This window comes from Carex rostrata, chromosome 17, assembly GCF_964058835.1.
Source record: "Carex rostrata chromosome 17, lpCarRost1.2, whole genome shotgun sequence".
Lineage (NCBI taxonomy): Eukaryota > Viridiplantae > Streptophyta > Magnoliopsida > Poales > Cyperaceae > Carex > Carex rostrata.
Genome location: NC_135934.1, coordinates 7,321,358 through 7,346,049, shown reverse-complemented (window position 1 = coordinate 7,346,049; position 24,692 = coordinate 7,321,358). Strand labels below are relative to the sequence as shown.

General features: G+C 35.6%; 2 protein-coding genes across 6 annotated transcripts; one reads left to right on the top strand and one right to left on the bottom strand.

The window, feature by feature from the left end:
• Window positions 1–909: 909 nt before the first annotated feature.
• On the bottom strand, window positions 910–5,375 carry LOC144568332 (alkaline ceramidase-like). Of its 5 annotated transcripts, XM_078318644.1 has the most exons (5): window positions 5,181–5,362; window positions 4,960–5,102; window positions 4,637–4,702; window positions 2,850–3,201; window positions 910–1,812 (listed from the first exon to the last, which is right to left on the bottom strand). In XM_078318644.1, the coding sequence occupies exons 4-5, from the start codon at window positions 3,104–3,106 to the stop codon at window positions 1,296–1,298; spliced, it is 774 nt and encodes a 257-aa protein (XP_078174770.1). In that variant the 5' UTR covers window positions 3,107–3,201; window positions 4,637–4,702; window positions 4,960–5,102; window positions 5,181–5,362; the 3' UTR covers window positions 910–1,295. The 5 variants fall into 5 exon arrangements, with proteins under 5 accessions (XP_078174770.1, XP_078174771.1, XP_078174769.1 ...); XM_078318645.1 differs by lacking the exon at window positions 4,960–5,102 and having other exon boundaries at window positions 2,850–3,146; window positions 5,181–5,375; XM_078318643.1 differs by lacking the exon at window positions 4,960–5,102 and having other exon boundaries at window positions 2,850–3,146; window positions 4,637–4,692; window positions 5,173–5,363.
• A 16,312-nt stretch (window positions 5,376–21,687) lies between these two features.
• On the top strand, window positions 21,688–24,439 carry LOC144568167 (alkaline ceramidase-like). The gene is made up of 3 exons (XM_078318413.1): window positions 21,688–21,968; window positions 22,510–22,802; window positions 23,502–24,439. The coding sequence occupies exons 2-3, from the start codon at window positions 22,546–22,548 to the stop codon at window positions 24,016–24,018; spliced, it is 774 nt and encodes a 257-aa protein (XP_078174539.1). The 5' UTR covers window positions 21,688–21,968; window positions 22,510–22,545; the 3' UTR covers window positions 24,019–24,439.
• The last annotated feature ends 253 nt before the right edge of the window (window positions 24,440–24,692 follow it).

Here is a 24,692-nt window from a genome sequence, read left to right as displayed (position 1 = left end):
TCATCTTGAGCTGTTAGGACTTTAAAAACAAAAATATAAATCCAAAGTATGACTTCATATATATGTCTATTACAGAGTATCACAGGCTCACTCAATTATTCATTCATAATCTGACTCAGAACATCAGCTACAAAACCAATTATAAAGCTTGTTGTACTCCCTTCTCTAAACAAAAAAACAATAGGAAAAATATTCATAATAATCATCACAAACCTTGTTGTAGGAGGAAGCAAGCAAAAGAAGATATGCCGATACAAAAAAATTTGATATCCTCAAGCAAAAAAGGAAAATGGGCTTTGGCCCATGTAGCTTTTCACGAGACCCAGAGAAAGTGAAAAGGGAGACGGCAAAAGAGTTCATTTTGCGATGTGGCAAAGTTCAATAAACACCGGTTGCTGATAGAAGTGTATTCAGTCGGGAACCCCTTATTTTGAAAGGAGGAAGCTAGTTAACTAACTGTGAAATCGGTTGACGAATAGCATCAACTACTAAATTAATACAAGTAGAAAATGCATATGCCCAGTATAGTTTATGTCAGATTCTATTTCTGAATTGAACTAGTAACTTTTTAATTTTGATATTTTTCCACAGGTTTAGATAGAAATTTTATTTTGAAATATGAGAAGACATGTCAATGAAAATTTAGTCAACAAATAACAAAAGATGGAAGGAAAAGGAAAAAAAAATTTAAAAATAAACTCTTTATCATATTATCCTCTGCAGTATGCACACTGCAGAGAACTAATATCATTTTCCAGAAAATCTGCAATCTTTTTAATCGAGTGATAAAAAATGCAAGGGTGGAGGGGTATCACTAATTGAACCCGTACCCATTTTTATAAGAAAATACAAGGAATTAAAAATTATGCAAAGACAGCTAAATTGTTCAGCATTTCAACTTTAGAACAATTTTACACAAAATGGCAACACCATTAACTAATCAATTAAAATACAAAATGCCATACAGTCTGATCAGGAGTTACACGAATTGGCAGCCAAACTTTAGTTCGTGAACACAGTTAGTAAAACCAAAATTGAACTCGGTTAATGTCTACATCCCATTGCACTATAGTAGAAACATAAATGAACCCAAGAAATTAAAAAAAAAAAAAAGGAAGAAAAAGAAAGAAAAGAAATGAATCAGTATGGTACAAAGCAAGCTTCACTCCTAACAAAATCTAGCAATAAGAATAAATGACTCGACAAAACCCCATTCCATGTACAATTTTTGCGGCTTGTTTGCCCATACACTCTGGGGATAAAAAAGAGAGATCAAAGGGGGAGGAAAGGAACAATCAATCCTTCTTATCGGGTTTGCGAATCTTAACATATGGCAAGAACCCAAACAACCTCTCAATGCGTGGGTCCCACCCACGCTGCTGTGCTCTACAGAACATCAAGAATGTGTTTGCAAAATATGAATTGAACCCCATGAGAACATGCCACCACGCATGGCCCTGGGGATTGATGTACCAACCATTCATCTTCTTGCAGAAGGCACGATCGACGACATAAAACACACTTGCTAGCAGGATGGTCGCCACGTACAACTTGGCGATGCGCTTGGCGGCGTGGTCCTTAGTCTGGATGTAGTACTTGTACATGCGTGGGAGGCAGAGGAGAGAGAGGCCGATGTAGTGTAGTTTGAACATGATGCCAAAGCAAAAGAAGAAGTGAAGTGCCGCAAAGGAGGCGCCATAGAGGACCAGGAAGGTCGGCATTGTGCTCCTATAGTTCCAATCGGGGGAGTAGAGCACGTACACATAGAGAAGGATCTCCCATACCATTGGGGTCTCATCACTCTGTTGCAATCTGTAGGGTCCAACCAAAAGTGAGATTTCTTAAAAAATAGGGAAAAATTCAATAAAAGAGGAAGATTTGAAATGCCTAAATCAGTCTAATTGAGTTGAAAATCAGAACCCTTCCTATCTTATTTAATTCAAATATAACCAAATCTCTCCAATTCTGCAGGCAAGGGCTTGGCATCTAGGGGTCACCGAAAGGGGCGGAAGCAGAGTTTTAACTAATGAGGGTCAAAACACATACTAAAACAAAAAAGGTTTCAATGGGGATACCACATTGAAAGGGTAGGTCAGCTGGAGAGAGAATTTGAGAGTGGGAGAGTGAGATTTTCACGTGAAGAGGTACTTGAGTTCTCATTTTTTTTTTAGGGAAAACACTACAAGTCCCCAGATTACACACATATTAAATAGTTAGTTTTTTTCTTAAAAAAAAATGGGGTTCAAGTATATAAAATTTTAACAAAAGTATGGGGGTCAATTTTAAAGTACCAATAGCATTTTACACTAAAATATATAACAAATACATCCCTAGTAAATGGATTTTGAAAAAAAAAACAATGGGGGTCAATTGACCCCCATTGTCTCTAATTGAATCAGCCTCTGGTCACCGAATATTCCCAACTTAGATAGCATGAACAACTTGGAATTATGTCTTTTTGTAGGTAAATCAAAACCCTGATGATATTGATATAACATCATGAACGGTTCTTCTATCTTACAGAATTGGGCTAAACTAAAGGATAAGAAAATAACAAGAATAATATATAATTGAACCACCGTACAGGCATCTTTTGTTCGTTGCATACGGCTCAGCAATGTAATTGACTTTTCGGTTCAAATCCTAGGAAGTTTTTTTTATTAAACTCCAATTTAATGTTTTGTTTTTCAAAATAACTCTATTTTTTAAGAAAAAAATATTTTTGAAAATTTGTGTCTTTTTAAAGACGAACCGTATGTCAAAATCAGATCAGACGAATTTGATTTCCAGAGGACAAGCACAAGAATTGTTTTAACAAAAAGAAAAGGAACAAAGTCCAATAGACTTACACGAGTTGCAAGGTTGCATGGAACAACATACTGCCAATAGCAAGTATCATGTTGAAGAGGTGAAGAGCACTGAACCGCTTCTCAAAGCCCTGCCGCACTGCATTTATGATCCCAATCAATGCAAGAAGGATGCATGGCACATTTGAGATGGTATTGTAGAACTCTGCAATGTAGGAGGAGTGCGTGTAGTTCGCCTCACAGAGCTCGGTTGTGGATGTTACGGGTCCCCAGAAACTTGCGACCACTGACTCGTCCATCCTTTTGCGTGCGCGCGTGTGTTCTCTGTGGTCGGCGTATCTGGATTTGAGAAAAAAAGTTGGGGCTAAATCATACTGTGTAGAAAAATTATTACCTGTATGGATGTTATAACAATTAATAAATTCATCTATCCAGCATATATAGAAATTTGTAATAAAACTAACGGATATATCCCCATGATTTCATGAACATTACCATAACATAATATATTGGTAATGAAACTATGAGTATAATACTAATGCCAGACTGGCACAGCACAAAGCCTTCAATTATCAAAAGAACAAGTGAAATACAGGGAGGGAATTAAACAACACCAACAGGAGAAACAATGGAAAAAATAAATTTTAATCTCAAAATTTTATTTGACTTGGTTATAGTTTGATCATGTAGAGCACCAATAGGGTGATAGTCAGATCAAACCTACCTAGGTTTGCTTTCAGTCGAATTTTACATAGCTATTAGAAACTATAATACTGTTATGTTAACAAAAACACAATAATCATTCATGATGCTTTTGAATGTTTATAAAGTGAATTTGAATTGTAAAATCAGGTGCCTCAAAAGAGAAATCCTAGCTTCCTCTCTTCATATCTGGTGCTATAATATATAACTAATTCCAGAGGTAGAACAACGGTCAAGGGGGTGGCCCATAGGTAGGCCTGCTAATGGGCAAACCTACGGCTCATACCCTGCCATGTCCAGATCAGATTCAGCTCAAATTTAGGATAAAATGATCAAGCCTGGCTCTCCCACAGAATGTCCAATATTGGCCTGGCTCGAAAAAGCCTAACTTTTGCAACTTAGGAACCAGATACCACTAGAAATACTAAAGCTATATAGCCCAGAATTGATAATTACAATATAGGCTATATAGTTTATATGACTCCTTAGTAGGTATATTAAAGAACAAAAATTCAATATAAGCTCACTTAAAACAGGGAATTATATTTAGTCATTTAGTAACTTCAATTTGTTTGGTTGCGGAAAGCTACTTAATTAAAACAAGGAATTACATTTAGTCATTTAGTAACTTCAATTTTGTTTGGTTGCAGAAAGCTACTTGATTAACATATATTGCCAAACAACCAAACTTTGTTTCACAACCTTTTTCCAGTATTTCAAATTATCAAGCTATGTATGGAGGTAAGTGGTAATTTTAACCCATTAACATGCATTTAGGGCATGTTTGAAATTACATGTAAATCAGGAGAGAAACTTACTTAAAAAACAAGATTTTCCAAGAAGACGTAAACTACAGCCGTGGATACTGATATAGTAGGTTGATAGGGATTCAGTTGTGTATCAAGTGGATGATAAACAATACCAGAACATAGTTTTGGTGGTGTCAGGTTTATTCAAACAGAATATTCCAAGGCAAATTCTAAACAACAACCTCATGACATAATTAAAATTTAATCTATTTCTCCAAATTGCAAATCCGAAACAAGAATTCTCGTAGGGAATTGGACAAAGGCTAAAAATGTAATTCAAAAATCTTAGCAAAAACATTAACAAGAAAAGTGGTGTACCTGCTGTATCTGGTAGAGAAGGGGTCTTTAAGATGTATAGGCCCAATATACTATTTCTCCTTCAGGCTATTGAAGAAATAAGAAAACAATCTATATCAAAAATCAAAACCTAATTCACGAACATAGAAACAATAACAAATAAACAATATAAAATAACTGTCTTTAGATCACAGAATTGCCAAAGGATTACAATCTTAAAATTTGGTGCAGTCTAAGTCCAGGTAAGATCTATGAGCCCTACTCAGACCAGTAAGAATTTGGCTGATTTACTTCCTTATGTTTCAAAACAAAAGTCACAAAATCTAGCCTATTTGAATCAATACCTTGGCAGAAACAATTACAGAAAAAGCTTCTGTTTTGGTTGAAGAAACAAACTCGTACAAGACCATTCGGATCAAATAATTACAGAAACGTCATTGTTCCATTGTACCAGTACCATCTTCAGAAACGAAAGGGATCCAACGAACTGGACGAAATTTGGATGAAATATAACAAAATTCAGTAGGACAAAAATTTACAATAAATTGGATGGAGACAATCTTACCGAGGAGAGAGGAGAGCTTGACGCGACGAAGAGAGGGGTGCACAGACGGTGAAGAGAGAGAGAGCAACACAGATCAGATCTCCTGATCTCGACTTGGACGGATGGAGAGAGAGGCACCCACGCTGGGGACGGATGGAGAGAGAGAGGCAAGTCCCGACTGGGAAGGAGGAGAGGTAAGGTCGGACGGGGCGGATTCGTCGAGTCCGGACACTTGAAGTAACTCAAATTTTAAGTTTATACCACCACCATCTGATCAGGATCTGCGATGTGGAATGCACGGGCTCATTCAATATTCGCGTCAATGAGATCGGACGGTCCAAATCCAAATTCAAAATTTAAGGTACCTTGGGTGATTGAATTCTGGTTTCGACCGAATCTATACCATGGGCCACGGCCTATGGCCTTTTACGGGAATGGGTTCCAGTTTTTATTACTTTGGGCAGGTGCAAACTCCTTCAGCGGCGCTCATTCCGGCGAATTCGAATTATTTAAGTAACTCAAATTTTTAGTTTTGGACCCAGACTGTCCGATCTGCTCTCGCACGAATATTTGAAAAAACATGCTTTCCACCACCAACCAAATTGATCAGAATTTCAAATCGCATGGTCCGGATCCAAACTCAAAATTTGGGTTACTGTGGAAATCAGGACCCTGTTCTGTGAGAATAAAAAGTTAGACAACAACTTCATGGACGCAACACCTTAAAGAAGTATGTGAGATAAGGTGGAAGGAGTCAGAAAATCAACCATGGCATGTTAGAGCAGAACTACTCAGAAAAGGCATAACAGAATGGGTCCGTACGGTGGAGAATCTGCAAACCCGTTTAAATCAGGCCCAAACCAGATTATTGGCTTTTCAGTCACTACATCCCAGCACATAGTCCAGAGAGGTGGGAAATTGCCTATTGGAAGAATATTACCAAGCGGAGAATAACCTGTCAGATTACTGGAGGAAGCGGTCTAGGCTGCAATGGTTCACAGAAGGAGATCGAAACACGGCATTTTTTCACATCATGACCACAAATCGCAGAAGAAGAAACATGATAACACATATTGAAACAGAAACTGGTTCGGTGGCAGCAGCAGATGCCGCGATACGATGGGAGTTTGTTAAATTCTTTAAGGAATTGTACAAGCAACCACCACAACAGAGAAGTGAGGAAGAGTTTGGCCTATACTTTGAACATGCTAATGAGACAGAGGAGGCCGTGATCACAAGTGCAGACCAAGAGTTACTCTCCAGGCCGCCAACAAAAGCTGAAATCAAGGAGGCCTTTTTCCAAATGGGACCCGACAAAGCCCCGGGCCCAGATGGAATTATGGCTAGGCTTCTACAGATGTCATGGGAGACCTTCAAAGAGGGGATCACAAAGGCAATAATTCAGACTTTTCAAGAAGGAAAACCACCACACGATTGGCTAAGAAGTCAGATAGTATTGATTCCTAAGATGGAAGAAGCACAAAGGCCAAAAGACTACCGGCCTATCACCATTAGGAACATGATGTACCGACTTCTAATGAAAATAATTGCAAACAGGCTTCAGCCACACATGATGCGAATTATTTCCAATAGCCAAACGGCTTTTTTGAAAGGAAGAAATATAACCGACAACACAATCCTCATCAAGGAGGTACTGCACTCTTTCCAAGACCGTGGGTACAAGGGGAAATCTTTTGCATTAAAGGCGGATATCACGAAAGCCTTTGACACTGTCAATTGGAGGTTTGTTGTGGGTGCCATGAAATCCATTAAAATGCCTAGCCGATTAATCAACCTTATCTGTAATTGCATGGATATGAGCAAAGTCACAATCTTAGTAAATGGGAAAGGGGATGGCTTCCTAAAACCGACCAGGGGACTTCGGCAAGGTTGCCCATTATCACCGTATCTCTTCATTCTCGTAATGGAATCTTAACTAAACACTTCAATGAATCCCTACGAGACAAAAAACATACAAGGCATCAGACTAGCTCACTCGGCTCCAAAGATAACACACCTGATGTATGCGGATGACTTAATTATTTTTGGAGAGGCAACCGTGGCTGAAGTGAGACATATCAAAGGCATTCTAGACCTATTTGGGGACTATTCGGGTTTAGTGGTGAACCCTCAAAAGTCTACTATTTGGTTTAGTGGAAATTGTGAACCAAAAGCAAGAGAAATGATCATGGCTGAATTTGAGGCAAAATTGGCGCAAGAACAAGAGAAGTATCTGGGAATTCTAGTAACACAGGCAGGAGGGGCAAGAGACCTATCACACAAACAACTACTAGAAAAAGTGCAAGACAAGCTCTCGGGGTGGAAGACAAATCTGCTCTCGCATGCGGGTGGACTAACCTTGGTGAAATCGGTGTTACTCTCGCTGCCGGTGTACTACATGTCAGTGGCAAAGATACCAACAAGGACGGTAAAAGCTGTCACAACAATCATCCGCAAGTTTCTTTGGGGCAAACTCGACAAGGCAAGGTACGTATCTCTAATCGGTTGGGATAAGGTGTGTATGAAAAAAGAAGATGGGGGGTTGGGAGTGAGGGACATTAGACTCTTCAATGAGGCTTTTCTCCTTAAATTGGTGTGGCAGTTGGCAAGTGATCAGGATAAATTGTGGATTCAGATTTTCAAAGCAAAATATTACCCAAGAAAAGGTCTGTGGGCTAACTCAAGGGGAGGAGGGTATAGCCCGTTAGGAAGGGCAATACAACAGTTGAAAGTTTTATTCAATGATGATCTGATGTGGCATGTGGGAGAAGGTATGAGTATTGGAGCGATAAATCAGCCGTGGTATGATGGTTGGGTACCCCAAGTGATAACATCCAATGCCCAAAGAGACAGTCGGGTAGCGGATCTTATACACGGGGACACGGGACAGTGGGACCGAGACAAAATCAGAGCACTAATGGGATAGGGGGCCCTGATACACATTGAGAATACGGCTCCCAAACCTGAGGCAAATCCTTTGATCGGTGATCGATTGATATGGCTGAGCAGTACTAGGGGAGCATATACAACTAGAGAAGGGTATGAAAAATTATTTAATCAAGTGCAAGCAGCTCCACACTTCGCCCCAATTCAGATTGCCGCATGGAAGGAGGTATGGGCAAATAATCTAATCATACCACGCATACAGTTCTTTCTGTGGCGTGCAATCCATGATGGATTACCAACCCTAGCCAAACTAAGTGCAAGAATAACCACCACCAATCCAAAATGTCCAAGATGCGGCTTAGAAACTGAATATCTCATGCACACCTTGTTCTTCTGCCAAATTGCCCGGGATACATGGAGGGCCTCGGATTTTAGAATAACAGTGGACCATCTTCCACTGTCTTTTCCAGCAGCATTGTTGCAGCTCATGCAAAGGCGCAATACAGAACAAGCCAGCATAATTGCGAGTATAGCATGGTATCTGTGGAAGGCTAGGAACGAGGCAATTTTCACAAACAAAAGGGCAACACCAGTTTCAGTCCAAGTGCAAGTAAGGAACACAGACAACAGACAGTGGAGTCAGCATGTTAAAGGAGGCAGAGATGGAGTACAACGGCTAACCAAGGTTGCAATACCGAGTGGTACAGAAGTGTTCCTCACAGATGTATCCTGGGAAGGGTCCAATAGAGCAGGTTGGGGGTTGATTTGCTATGATGAGAAAGGTGAACTCTTGACAATACAATATGGGGCAACAAGGGCTATGGATCCATTACATGCCGAAGCCATGGCAATGCCAAAAACACTGAAAATGGTACTGGATCGGTACGAAGAGAGGAGGATGGTTAGGATTACCATCATGTCTGATTGTCAGGTACTAATCAATGCAATTCATAGGAACAGTGTGGAAGATTTACCAAGTTGGAGAGCGGCTCATACAGTGGCAGAATGTGGGAGAATATTCTCACAATGCAACACTTACACTGCCATTGTCAAGGCTACGAGACAAATGGTACATGACCCACACAATTTGGCAAACTGGGCAAGACGAACGGGAAGACAGTTTCAAGGCACAATAGGTGAAGTTTCGGAATTGAACTTTACCATCCACACACAACTCAATTCGGAAGTTTTCCAGCAACAAGGAAACTAACAAAAAAGAGTCAGTGGTGGTCCTTTACAGCAGCGTACCAGCAGCTCCAGAGAAGGGGCAATGGGATTACTCAAATACTGTTGTAGCTTTTACTTAAACTGTGTACTGGTAGCAATAGATCTCTACTGTAGAATTTTTCCATTTCAGCAAATCTAAAATAGTTTTAACTTTTGCTTTAATTTTCCTGTATTAGCAAACAATTTCAAATTCAATCAAAGCCTAAGGGCCTTCGACTCAAAAAAAAAAATTACATTACAGAAATTATTATTGTACTTCTTATTCTCATTTTAAAATTTATATTCTTTTTTTTTCTTTTTTTCTTTAAATAAAACTCTTTTTTACTGTCTTTTGATAAAATACGTTATCTCAAACTCATCATCCTACGCCTCTTTCCCGATTTTTTTTTATTAATATCCATAAATAAATAATATTACAAAAAATATTCAAGTTTTTTCAGAATTTTTAAAAGTGCTCAAACTATCAGGAATTATGGCGGCTGATTTATTTTTTAGAGCCGCTAAGAATTCTTACAATTCAGGATACATACATACATATATATATATATAGAGAGAGAGAGAGATGGGCTATGGTGCATTGCAATGCATGGAGGGGTTTGTGCATTTGACCATAAATCTAAAATTCAAAATTCAAATGACCGATCCAAATCGTTCATCTTGTTCTCCATATTAATATGTGCTTGGAGACCAAATTTTACATTTTTCTAAATTTTGTTACTATTTATTAAGTATTTTACAAAATTGTTGATCCAACAGTGGCTTAACAAAACAGTAAAATCAGCAGCCACCGTTGGATCAACAATTTTGTAAAATACTTAATAAATAGTAAAAAAATTCAGAAAAATGTAAAATTTGGTCTCCAACCACATATTAATATGGAGAACAAGATGAATGGTTTGGATCGGTGATTTGAATTTTGAATTTTAGATTTATGGTCCAATGCACAAACCCCTCCATCCATTGCAATGCACCATAGCCCATCTCTATCTCTCTCTCTCTCTATATATATATATATATATATATATATACACACACACACTAGTATCATACCCGTGCGTTGCAACGGGGATATATTATAAGAAACAAATATATCAATGAAAATAATAATTATCTAAAAATTAAGACACATGTTAATAGAAAATTTATATGATTTTGTATTTTTAATTAACTTTAATTGTGATCTCTAATAACAATTTGATGATGTGATGATTCTTTGTTTTTATGTACCAATAATATCAAATAATAGCTTGATTCGAATCTAATATTAAATATCATACAACAATTCAATATCGACATATAATATGATATAAAAAAACATAAATAAAAAGTGTTATCATGTGTATGTATAGGATATATATACACACACATATTATAAGAAAAATATATACTTACACACATTCCAATTTTGTATTCTTCTTCTTCTTTGTTTCTAATGTAGAATACACACACACGCACACATTGATATATTATATATTGAAAATATATTTTAAATTGCCCACACCAATATTTATAGAAACAAAGAAAGAGAAATAAGGAAATAAAAAAAATGATTTCCATTATGATCCGTATAGAAACGAAGAAGAAATAAGGAAACAAAGAAATAAGAAAATGGAAGGTGGAGTCTTCTCAATTAAAGAGAAGAAATATAGAAACAAAAAAAATAAGGAAATGAATAAATATATCGCTAAATTTCAGAATTTTGTTCAATTTTAATTGTAACCCATCGTGTGACAGCACATGTGGTGAGTATACTTTTAACTAAATTTAGACTTTTATACATAAAATAGATGCATTTAATCAAAATAAGACAAATTATGTAATTGGAGGGCTGAGATCAAATCCAAAGTTTCATCTTTCAATCGTAGCCGTTGGCGGATCGGACACCCAACGTGCTTAATAATAGAATGGAGATATAGAGAGAGAGATGGGCTATGGTGCATTGCAATGCATAAGTCCCTTGTGCATTGGACCATAAATCATCGATTCAAAGTCCAAATGACTGATCCAAGCTGTTCATCTTATTCTCCATATTAATATGTGCTTGGAGACCAAATTTTATATTTTTTGAAATTTTTTTACTATTTTTTTAGATTTATTGAAAATCTAGGTGAACAGTAAAAACAGTAAAAATTTCTGGACCATCAGATCAGCGATTTTCAAAGTGGCTTAATAAATAGTAAAAAAATTCCAAAAAATGTAAAATTTGGTCTCCAGGCACATATTACTATGGAGAACAAGATGAACGGTTTGGATCAGTCATTTGGACTTTGAATCGATGATTTATGGTCTAATGCACAAGAGTGCCTATGCATTGCAATGCACCATAACCCATCCCTCTCTCTCTCTCTCTCTCTATATATATATATATATATAGAGTAAGACTATCATACATTGCAATGCATAAATATTTTTTTGTGCATTGAACTATAAATCACCAATTCAAAGTCTAAATGACTGGTCCAAACCGTTCAACTTGTTCTCCATATTAATATGTACTTGGAGACCAAATTTTATATTTTTTAGAATTTTTTTACTATTTATTAAGCCACTTTGAAAATCGCTGATCCAACAGTAACAGTAAAATCAAAAGGCACCGTTGGATCAATGATTTTCAAAGTGCCTTAATAAATAGTAAAAAAATTCCAAAAAATATAAAATTTGGTCTCCAAGAACATATTAATATGGAGAACAAGATGAACGGTTTGGATCGGTCATTTGGACTTTGAATCCGGTGTTTTATAGTCCAATACACAAAAATGCATGTGCATTGTAATGTATGGTAGCTTATCCATAGAGAGAGAGAGAGATAGGCTATGGTGCATTGCAATGTATAGTCTTTTTTGTACATTGGACTATAAATCACCGGATTCAAAGTCCAAATAACCGATCCAAACCGTTCATCTTGTTCTTTATATTAATATGTGTTTGGAGACCAAATTTTACATTTTTTTGAAAAATTTTTACTATTTTTTTAGATTTATTCAAAATTGTTGTTTTTTTATGGTCCAAATTTGTCTGAAAACAACGATTTTCAATAAATCTAAAAAAATAGTAAAAAAATTTCAAAAAATGTTAAATTTGGTCTCCAAACACATATTAATATGGATAAAAAGATGAACAATTTGGATCAGTCATTGATCTTTGAATTCGGTGATTTATAATTCAATTTACAAAAGAGTCTATACATTACAATGCATCATAGCCCATCTCTCTCTCTATATATATATGTGTGTGTGTGTGTGTGTGTGCTTGGAGACCAAATTTTATATTTTCTGAATTTTTTTTACTATTTATTAAGCCACTCTGAAAATCGCTAATCCAACGGTTTTACTGTTTTGTTAAGCCACCGTTGGATCAGCAATTTTCCAAGTGGCTTAATAAATAGTAAAAAAATTCAGAAAAATGTAAAATTTGGTCTCCAAGCACATATTAATATGGAGAACAAAATGAACGGTCCAGATCGACTTTTTTACATTTTGAAATTTCAAATTTGGACCGTGTGTATTTCCACCCATATGCTACCGAAAGCACATTAGCCTATCTCTCTCTCTATATATATATATATATATATATATATATATATATACACACACATATATTTATTTATTTAACATCATGCGACAAAGCCGAACATTAAATTGTAAGATTTCTGATTTTTCTATTTTAATTAAATAGAAGATTTTATCATTTTTTTTCAATTGAAATATAAATATTTTTATATTTCTTTGAAAACAGATGGAATTCTGTGACAAATAATCCGGATCTACATTTTATCACTATCTGATAGAAAATTTTACGATAGAACTGATTTTACGATAAAGACTGTGACAAATAATCCGGATCAATATTTTTCAGTCAGATTTTTTTGTGGCTATAAGAATAATTTAAATATTTCTTTGTGTGTTACTGGAGAAAAAAAAATTGAATCTGAGTTATTAATCTCGGTTCAAAAGTCACTTCTGGATAAATAAAGAAATTCTCGTGGCCCTCTCAATACATTCAAATTCTAAGGTACTTCATCTATTTATTTATAAATGATTTTAGAAAAATATTAAAAATATTAAAAATATAAAATAGCTACTAAGGAAATAAATGGAGTACCTTAGAATTTGAATATACGAGAAGAACTATAATAATTTTTTATTTACTCAGAAGTGACTTTTGAACCAAAATCAATAAATCAGATAAAAAAATTTATTTTTTCTCCAGTAACACAGAAAGAAATATTTTAATTTTTCTTATGCCAGCAAAAAATCATGATTGAAATTTTTTTATCCGGGTTATTTTATCATAGTCTTTATCATAAAATTCAATTCTATAGCATTCTATCTATTTTAAAAAATATGAAAAAATATTTCTAATATTTCAATAGAAAAAAAATCATAAAGTTTTCTATTTAATTAAAATAGAAAAATCAGAAATATTACAATTTAATGTTCGGCTATGTCCAATGATATCTAATTCCAAAACATAAATATATACCTAGAATCGTTAGGAATCCTGGTTTTCCTTTCTTTCATAACCACCAGGATTTCTGGTGTCTCTCAAAGAAAGAGGAAAATCAGAAATTCTGGCTATTTGAATTTTTAATAATCCTCAAAAATCTTGGATATTTTTGTAAATTTTTATGTATTTATGTATATTAATAAAAAATCGGGCCTCTTTCATTCGTCATCATTGACCCCACTACTCCGTCGTCTCCACCACAAACACTTCTCTTTGCCATAAAAATTAGTATTAAAATTTGTTTAAACATCTTTTTAAAGAATGTTCAAATGAAACGTAATAGTGTAAAGTGTAAACATATGAATAGTTCCAATCGGCAATTTTTTTTTTATATCATATATGTGGTATTGATAGGCCATCTGACCAAGGTCCTTATAAAATTAATATTGAATTATAAAAAAGATTTAGGTTAAAAGCTACTATGATGAAATCAATCCAAGAGCAAATAAAAGGAGCAGGATGGAATATATAAGCGGCCCAACTACATGGCCCGACCCGAGGTGGGAACACCTTGATCCAAAGTCCGGTTCAGAATCGGCTTAAGATCACCTCCAATAACCGTCTGTATAGAGCGGGTGCGACTTAATCACCGCTTTTATGCGGACGTTACTGTCCATTATGCGACTCCTGCATTATGTGTATGCGGATGTCGCTGCGTTCCACGTAAGCTTGGTCGCCCCATTGCGATCCCCCCTGACAGTTCTGACAACACGGGATGTCAGGACTGAAGAAGACTATTTAAGGTGAACAGTTCTATTGAATCGGGGCTGACACTTTTACTACTCAAGACACGGTATAGGGTAGAGTTATAGTGCCTCATAATTTCTCTCGTGTTCTTAATTAATCCCGACTTTATATCTTGGACCGTCTCCGCGAGACGGGACACCACACACACGTACACATTCAGTCATAAAATCTATTACGGACCTCGAGTCTTACCAGAACTTAGACCGTATCAGGTATAAACACGTTTTGCGTTTCATTTCGAACAATTTCTGTAAAAGGTATGAACACTTTTGTTAGAAAACACGGTGCCTTGCTCCGAGTTATCTCAAATGGTGAGTTCAGATTCGGACCATCGGATTTAATAAAATCATCATTGATATTAAAGAGTTCGTACATTACAGGCGGAAAAGAGACGCTGTAACTAGCGAGTGGGCATTGGTATGAATGAATCTTTGACCAGTGTATTATAGAATGTCAGCAAGGGGTGATCCGTATCCTCCCAGGTGTCAGACTCAACACAATTGAAATGGACGGTCCATATTTAATTTTCAGCCGGTGGATGCTTGGGATGGCGTTAGGGGCATTATTATTTGTGCTTTGAGATTCGTGCCAAGTTGAAAATTTCAATTTCAAACCGTCCTATTCAATTGTACTCGGGATGTGAATTCGGCAAGAGGTGGGGCTCCGGCTGAAATTTTTATTAGTAGGAAATATATTAAAAAAATATCGAGATTAGAGAACGCTTTTGATTTTTTTCAAGATACAGGGAAAACATTTTGATTTATCACGGTCTCTGGCCGTTATGGCTTATCACGGCCAGGTTTAGCGTAAATCTCCTCTCTTACACTTATTAATTAACTTTAAAAAAAAAACTGGTCGTTATAGACTATCACGGTCAGGATTTTTTTTTTTAAGTTAAATGGCTGCACCCTGCAATCTATCTGGTTGTTGAATGAAATCACAGTATGTTTTCTGGCCGTGACTATCAATAACGGCCAAGAATATATATATATATATAGAGGTAGTCTACGGTGAGTTGCGAAGTAAAACGCATTTCTACTTCACGCTATATTTTTATTTTGAAAGTCCAAATTACGAATCCGAACCGTTAGATATTTAATCCATATTGAAATGTGCTTGGAGACCAAATTTTACATTTTTTGGAATTTTTTTACTATTTATTAAGCATTTTTTAAAATTGCTATTTTGCTGTGAACAGTAAAAACACAGTAAAATTTTCTGGACCATCAGATCAGCGACTTTCAAAATTGCTTAATAAATAGTAAAAAAATTCCAAAAAATGTAAAATTTGGTCTCCAAGCACATTTCAATATGAAGAACAAGATGAATGGTTCGGATTGACGTTTTGAACTTTAAAATCACAAAATATGAGCATGAAGTAAAATAGTCGCTTTACTTCGCAACTCACCGTAGCCTAGCTCTCTCTATATATATATATATAGAGAGAGAGAGAGAGAGAGAGAGAGATGAGCTATGGTGCATTGCAATGCATGGAGGGGTTTGTACACTGGACCATAAATCTAAAATTCAAAATCCAAATGATCGATCCAAACCGTTCATCTTGTTCTCCATATTAATATGTGCTTGGAGACCAAATTTTACATTTTTCTGAATTTTTTACTATTTATTAAGTATTTTATAAAATTGTTGATCCAACGGTGGCTTAACAAAACAGTAAAATCAGCAGCCACCAACAATTTTGTAAAATACTTAATAAATAGTAAACAAATTCAGAAAAATGTAAAATTTGGTCGCCAAGCACATATTAATATGGAGAACAAGATGAACGGTTTGGATCGGCCATTTGGATTTTGAATTTTATATTTATGGTCCAATGCACAAACCCCTCCATGCATTGCAATGCACCATAGCCCATCTCTCTCTCTCTCTCTCTCTATATATATATATTTAGTTATTAGTTATTAGTTATTAGTAAGTTAGTGATTAGCATCACTAATCCTGACCGTGATAAGCCATAACGGTCAGAGGCCATCATAAATCAAAGAATAATTATATTGATCCCCTCACCTCTGTCCCCCCATTTAACCCCGCACTCTCTCTCTCTCCAAATTAACTCCCTAAACTGTCTTTTATCCCCGCATTAATTTCTCTAAGAATTTTCATTTATCCCCGCATTAATTACTGCCCTTTAATAACAATCCCCGCATTAATTAACAATCCCCACATTAATTATACTGTCCTCTAATAACAATCCCCGCATTAATTATACTATCCTTTAATAACAATTCCCGCTAATAAATATTTATCTGTTTATTGATGTTCAAGAAAGTATTTATCATTGTTCTGACAAGTATTTATCATTATGTCTGAGAAGTATTTATCATTGTCCCTGACATGATAATACTTTGATTTGATTAAACATTACTTATTGACAAGTTCAAGAAAATATTTATCGTTGTTCTGACAAGTATTTACGATTATATATGGGAAGTATTTATCATTGTCACAGATGTTTTACTGTAAGTTGCAATTATGTCTGAGAAGTATTTATCCATGTAACATAAAATATTTATTCATGTAACATAAAGTATTTATCATTATGTTTGAGAAATATTTATAATTGATATTTTACTGAAAGTTGCAATTATGTCTGATAAGTATTTATCCATGTAACATATAGTATTTATTAATGTATCATAAAGTATTTATCCTTATGTCTGAGAAGTATTTATCATTCATATTGTACTGAAAGTTGCAATTATATCTGATAAGTTTTTATCCATGTAACATAAAGTATTTATCAATGTATCATAAAGTATTTATCCTTATGTCTGAGAAGTATTTATCATTGGGTGAGGGGATAGTTTATTTAATGGTCCCCAAATGTGCGGGGACAATCCAGAAAAAAAAGGAAAATTTGTGTGGGGATAAATGGCAAGTATTTATGAGGGGATTGTTTATTTAATGGTCCCCAGTTGTGCGGGGATGATTAAAAAAAAAGGAAATTTTGTGCGGGGACAACTAATTGATTGATTTATTCTTTCCTAAATAGATATCATTGCATAGGGATTAACACTTTGCAAATTCACGATAAATACTTTGATGCTTCAAGTTAAATACTAACAGTTTCTGCGGAGTATTAATTATTGAGCGGTCCCCCCATGATATTTTTGGCAGTTTGTGCGGGGTTTTTTGCAGGGATAGACCTGCGGGGATTGTTATCAAGATCCTAAATCAAAATGTTTTCCTTGTATCTCGAAAAAAATCAAAAGCGTTATCTAATTTCGATATTTTTTTAATATATTTCTTATTAATAAAAATTTTGGGGGGCTCCGGATCCCTTGAACTCAAATTTTGAGTTTGCATTCGGATGGTACGACCAATTCTGCTGAGGTGGAATATTCAGGGTATCTTTAATAATCGTGCTGAAACCGATCGGTTGGTCAAAATCCGAACTCAAATTTTGGGTGGTACGCTTATTGGAGTGCATTTATCACCTCCATTAAATTATGTTAGCCGTGAAACTCACGTGGTGGTGACTTGCTACACCATGGAGAGGTTTCTGCATGCCACATTGACATTGAGCTATTTGTTTTTATAAATTAATTTTTTTCGTCCTCTGAAAAACAAAACTTAAAGATTATACAATATTATATGGTTTGAAAGATTTTCTTTAAAAATTATACTTCAATTAAAAAAAATGAAAAAGTAACTTGTGTGGCTTGAAAAGTCATGTGCCCATTCACTCAAATAGAAAGTTTTTCCATTTGAATTTTTTTCTTTAAATTTTATACTTCAATTCAAAAGAAACGAAAAAGTAACTTGTGTGACTTGAAAAGTCATGTGTCCAAGCAATCAAATAGAAATGTAAAACATTTTCTTTTTCTTTTCTACTTTACTTCTAGAACCGCCGCTTTTTATATTTCTTAATTATATATCTCAATGATAGTGATCCTTGCTATTAATTTGTTTAGATGGTACGGATGTCGGCATTATATAACAAATGTATCATATATCACGCACGCTATTAAGACCAAAATATTTGCAACGGGCAAAATTTGATAAAGAACAAAGAAATTTGCAAAAGGCGAAAAAAAAAGACAGCAAATTTAGTAACAGGAGAGTATAATTAGGAAATGGAAGGAAAGGGATCGACTAACAGTCCCCCTACTTCAGTCCCCTATCTGTCCTCCGCACTAAAAGACAAAAAAAAATAGTTAAAACGTGTTAACTACCACCAAAGAGCAAGATTAATGATATCTTATTAATAGTCAAAACGTATAGTATTCATACCTACGAATTTATAGTATTCATACTTATTATCATAACTATTTGTCATATGTAAACACAAGCTGGAGGGGACCAGTAACAACCAGGGGGACCGCTGACGTCTTGTGACAGCCTAGATTGGGGACCGCAATCGTCTGAAAGCGACATTTGCCAAAATTGGGGACCACTACAGCGAAACTATATATCATTCATATCTAAATATAGAAGTATTCATATCTAAACAAATGAAGTATTCATACTGACGATTATGAAGTATTCATACATGTTTGAAATAATTTATACAATTCAAAATTCAAAGTCAGATTCATCTCTCACCCCACCTCTTCCAAGAAGTATTCATACTGACGATTACGAAGTATTCATACATGTTCAAAATAATTTATACAATTCAAAATTCATTGTCAAATTCATCCCTCTCACCCACCTCTTCCAAGAAGTATTCATATCTAACATGAAGTATGCATATATAACAAATGAAGTATTCATATCTAACTAATGAAGTACTCAATATATAACAAATGAAATATTCATATATATAACTATTCATATCTAACTAATAAAGTATTCACATCTGACACTAATAATATTCACACTTGCCCAGATTGGGACCAAGAAATATTCTCAACAGACTAGTATGCATATCTAAAACAATGAAGTATTCATATCTAACTAAAGAATTATTCATACTGACGATTACGAAGTATTCATACATGTTCGAAATAATTTATACAATTCAAAATTCAAAGTCAGATTCATCTCTCTCATCCCACCTCTTCCAAGAAGTATTCATATGTAACATGAAGTACGCATATCTAACAACTGAAGTATTCATATCTAACTAATGAAGTATTCATATGTTGCATTGTGACAACCTTCGCTGGGCTAGCATGGACCCTCTCCAATGGTGCACCACGCTCTCCCCGCCGAATCTTGACGGTGCACCATGCTCTCCTCGTCAGATCTCGACGGTGCACCACGCTCTCCTCGCCGGATCTCGACGGTGCACCACGCTCTCCTCACCGGATCTCGACGGTGCACCACGCTCTCCTCGCCACGTGAGAAGATTGAAGATTGAAGATGGTAGATTTTGACCACGTGAGGGAACAAAAAAGGAAAGTTGTTAGGGGGACAGATAGGGGACAGATTCAAGGGGGACAACATCTTTACTCTTTTAAATATACCATAACTCAAAAAAAAAAAAAAACCAAATAATAACGTTTTATGAAAAATTCGAATTTTGATACGGCCGCATCCCTAGATGCGGACTCTTTTTTTGAGGGCCGCATCTAAGAAATGTGGACCATTAATGGAAGCCGCATCCCCTAGTTGCGACCCTCCCTTTTTTTTTTTTTTTCCTTCTGCTATTCAATTCAAACCATCTCATATGCCGAAATATTTGACCAATTCAAATCATCTCATATGCTATTCCTTCGACTAATAGAGAGAAGGAAAAGGGGGTAAAAAAGAGAGAGAGGGGCCGCATATAGGGGATGCGAACTCTATTTATGGTCAGCATTCCCTAGATGTGGTTCCACAAAAGGGGTCCGCATCTAGCGGATGCGGTCAGAGTATTTTTCAAATTTTTAGAATTTCGAGGTTATCTGGTTTTTTTTTTTTTTAGAATATGATATTTTTAAAAATTTCGGGGTATGTTGTTCCGAGAAATATATAGTCACCAAATGATATTTCTTAAAAGGAGCATTTGTTTGATATTTTAATGCAAGGATGTTTCAACCTCATAAGTCCTAAAATGTTATAAAATTTTGGTGTCATAAAATATTACAAATGCTGTAAAATTAAATAAAGTTAAAAATACGTAACCAGAGAAATAGAGAGAAGAATAGCATAATTTTTATTCTCTTTCTTTGTGTCTTTTTTCTCTGTGTATTAAATACAAGTTTACCTGCTCTCTATTTATTGGCTAAAAATTATACATGTAAATTAATTCCACAAATAAATGGTCAGTGGAAGTAGTGAAAATTAATAGATAGTGGGGAGACGAAGATGAATGATCATCTACACACATAAACCATATTTAATTTGATTTATAACAAGAAACTTATTGTTTTATTTATATTTTAATTAAGTAAATGTCGAAGTTAAACCGTTTATCTTGTGCTTTATCCTTAGAGACGAAGGCACATGAAAATATTATAATTTTTGGAATTCAATTTATACTTAGATAAAATAGTAAAAAAATGCATTAAAATAAATCAACCATAGTTAACTTGATTCATTCCTTTTCGGACCACTTGATCTAGTATTTTACGTGCATACATCACTGCATGAAAATGAGCAAGATCAATAGTTTGAGTTCATCATTTGAGTTTCAAAATTTTAAATATCAACAAAAAAAAGTTAGTACACATAATTTTGAGGTATAAAATAGATGTTCGTATTATAATCCTCTTTTAAAATTTAGTGTAGTTCTAGGTATAAACAACCAACTCGTATATATGTTACATGGAAGCAGCTTGGGTCCGATGCCCATTGGACCCAAAGTAGTTCCAATGGGTTCGGTAACCGTCGGATCGGTTTTAAAATTCGTGTATACGGATTTTAAAACAGACGTGAAATTGCGGACACGAATCCTAAAGCAAATCCGACAGTTACCGAACCCATTGGAACCACTTTGAGTCCAATGGACATCGGACCCAAGCAGAACTCATGTTACATTCATTTAATATCTTGAGAATATTATTCAAATTTAATATACACTCCATTTAAGGAATATATTTATTATTTAATATGAAGAAAACTAATAAATTACTGATCTATAACTGTATAAATAAAATTATTATTTTCCATAAATAAAGATGCTTAATACAAACCTCATATTATAATTAAATAAAAAAATCAGGAAGCATAGTCGGCAAACCAATACTCCAAACATATACGGCCTAAAAAATTGTTTCCAGCTTACTTAGAAAGCATCGAAAGATTCGGAACCCTAAACCCGCCAGACCCATTTCTTTCCCCTTCTCCTCTTTGATTTAATTTAATTAATGAAACCCTAAATACATACATACGTAAACACTACCAAAAAGAAAAAAAAGAAAAGAATAAAGGGGCTTTTTTTCCCGATCAACATTCATCAATCACACCCCCTGTGAAGAACTGGTAAAGAAATCAAATCTGAAGAATCAGCCTGTCACCAACAAACTAGAAGAATCGAATCGGCGTTACTCGGCTGTAAGTTTGATGAATCAGGCTGCCTCGATTCAATAGTTTTTAAGCCCAATAAGCGACCCATTGGGGAAAATCGCCCAATAACCGGATCGCATCGTCGGTTGCCGATTCCGGGTTGAATAGCCCGAGTCCGAAGCAATACGGGTGTTGGGGAGGCGCAGGGGAGGAGGGGGTGGTGCTTTTGGGGCGCTACTTAACTGAGCTATAACCATGTCGAATAAATTTTTTAGATTATTCGAAATAACATTTCACTGAGCTATAACCCTTCATTGTTTTTTCCTGTTGATGCTGTTAAATTCCCTACCTGTTTTCTTTACTTGTTGTTTATGTCTGGTATTAGTATTAGTATTACACCTGTTAGTTTCATTACCAGTATATTTTTGTTATGACTTATGGTAATGTTTGTGTAATCTCGTGTATGATTTCGGATAGTTTGATTACAAGTTTCTATATATGCTGGACAGATGAATTTATTAATTGATATTACATCCATAGAGGTAATGTATTTCTACACAATTTGATTTAGTCCCAACTTTTTATTCAGATACGCCGACCATAGAGAACACGAGCACGCGAAAGGATGGACGAGTCTGTGGTGGCGAGTTTCTGGGGACCTGTAACATCCACAACCGAGCATTGTGAGGCAAACTACACACACTCTTCCTACTTTGCAGAGTTCTACAATACCATCTCAAATGTGCCATGCATCCTCCTTGCATTGATTGGGCTCATAAATGCCGTACGGCAGGGCTTTGAGAAGCGGTTCAGCGCGCTTCACCTCTTTAACATGATACTTTCAATTGGCAGTATGTTGTTCCATGCAACCTTGCAAATTGTGTAAGTCTGTCGGATTCTGTTCCTTCTCTTTTGGTCTGTGTTTGTGAATCTTCTCTGGAAATAAAAATCGTCTGACTGGTGTAGCTGAGAAGGTTTCCATAGGATCCCATTTGAAATTTTGTTGTTAAATGTAACGAGATACAACAGGAGGTTTGGTTATCTGAGTGAGGCTTTGCAAAGCGCAGATTGGTCCGTGCTATGGATCTTTTTGACAAATAGTCGATCTGAACCGCTCAACATAATCTCCACATGAAAATTTACTAGGAGATCAAAGTTTATATTTTTTTTTATAATTTTTGTACTATTTTTTTAGATAGGTAGACAATCATTGCTTTTGGATGGTCTAGAATCTGTAGATCACGTTATTTTCTACTTACCTAAAAACATAGTAAAAAAATTAAAAATAATATAAAATCTGGTCTCCAAGTTCATTTTCATATGGAGATCATGTTGAATGGTTTGGAACTTTGGATGACTATTTTAAACTTTTAAAAATGAAGATATGGATCCATAGCACGGAACGACATGTGCTTTGCAAAGTACCATAGCCTCACTCTGGTTATATTTGTATTATTTAGGATTGGAAGGGTTCTAATTTTCAACTCAATTCTACTTTGATTTAATTATTTGAAATCTTCCTATTTTATTGATTTTCATCCCAAATTTTAAGAATCCTTGGTTTTGTTTTCGACTCTACAGATTGCAACAGAGTGATGAGACCCCGATGGTATGGGAGATCCTTCTTTATGTGTACGTGCTCTACTCCCCCGACTGGCACTATCGCAGCACGATGCCGACCTTCTTGGTCTTCTATGGCGCCTCCTTTGCAGTGCTTCACTTCTTCTTTCGCTTAGGCATCATGTTCAAACTGCACTATATCGGCCTCTCTCTCCTTTGCCTCCCACGCATGTACAAGTACTACATCCAGACCAAGGACCACGCCGCCAAGCGCATTGCCAAGTTGTACGTGGCAACCATCCTGCTCGCAAGTGTGTTTTGGGTTGTAGATCGCGCCTTTTGCAAGAAGATGAATGGTTGGTACATCAATCCACAAGGCCATGCATGGTGGCATGTTCTCATGGGGTTCAATTCGTATTTTGCAAACACGTTCTTGATGTTTTGTAGAGCTCAGCAGCTTGGGTGGGACCCGCGCATCGAGAGGATGTTCGGGTTCTTGCCATATGTTAAGATCCGCAAACCCGATAAGAAGGATTGATTGTTCCATTTCTCCCCCCTTTGGTCTATCTTTTTTTCCCGGAGTGTACGGGCAAGCAAGCTACAAAAATTGTACATGAATGGGGTTTATCGAGTCATTTATTCTTATTGCTAGATTTTGTTAGTACGAGTGAAGCTTGCTTTGTACCATACTTTATTCATCTCTTTTCTTTCTTTTTCCACCTTTTTTGTTTTTTTCCTTCTTGGGTTCATTTATAATTCCATTATAGTGCATTCGCATGTAGACATTAACTGAGTTCAATTTTGGTTCTACTAACTGTGTTCGCGATCTAAAGTTTGGTTGACAATTCAGGCAACTTCTGCTCAAACTGTATGCCATTTTGTATCTCAAGTAATTAGTGAATAGTGATGTCATTTTGTGTAAAATTATTCTTAAGTTGAATGCTGAAAAGTTTAGCTGTCTTGTGCGTCATTTTTTCTTCCTTGTTTCTAGCATTGTATCTACTCTGCTTTACACCAAATTGTTTTCTCTAGCTTTGCTTCTATATTTTTTTTAAACAGAAGAAGCGGGGACCCACTAATTTCATTAGAAATCAAAATGTTTGTTTTGGGACCCATTGATTACATAGAAGGCCACATAAGAAATTCAACTTCTAAATTTTTTTAATTTTTAATTTCATACAAAAATGTGAACCACTGTTATAGAAAATCCAA

Bases quoted from the DNA above. Each gene is read 5' to 3' on its own strand.
- LOC144568332 (XM_078318645.1), bottom strand. From the start codon at position 3,106: ATGGACGAGTCAGTGGTCGCAAGTTTCTGGGGACCCGTAACATCCACA. The intron at 1,813-2,849 runs GTAAGTCTATTG...TGGACCCTACAG, and splicing joins CATGCAACCTTGCAACTCGT to ATTGCAACAGAGTGATGAGA.
- LOC144568167 (XM_078318413.1), top strand. From the start codon at position 22,546: ATGGACGAGTCTGTGGTGGCGAGTTTCTGGGGACCTGTAACATCCACA. The intron at 22,803-23,501 runs GTAAGTCTGTCG...TCGACTCTACAG, and splicing joins CATGCAACCTTGCAAATTGT to ATTGCAACAGAGTGATGAGA.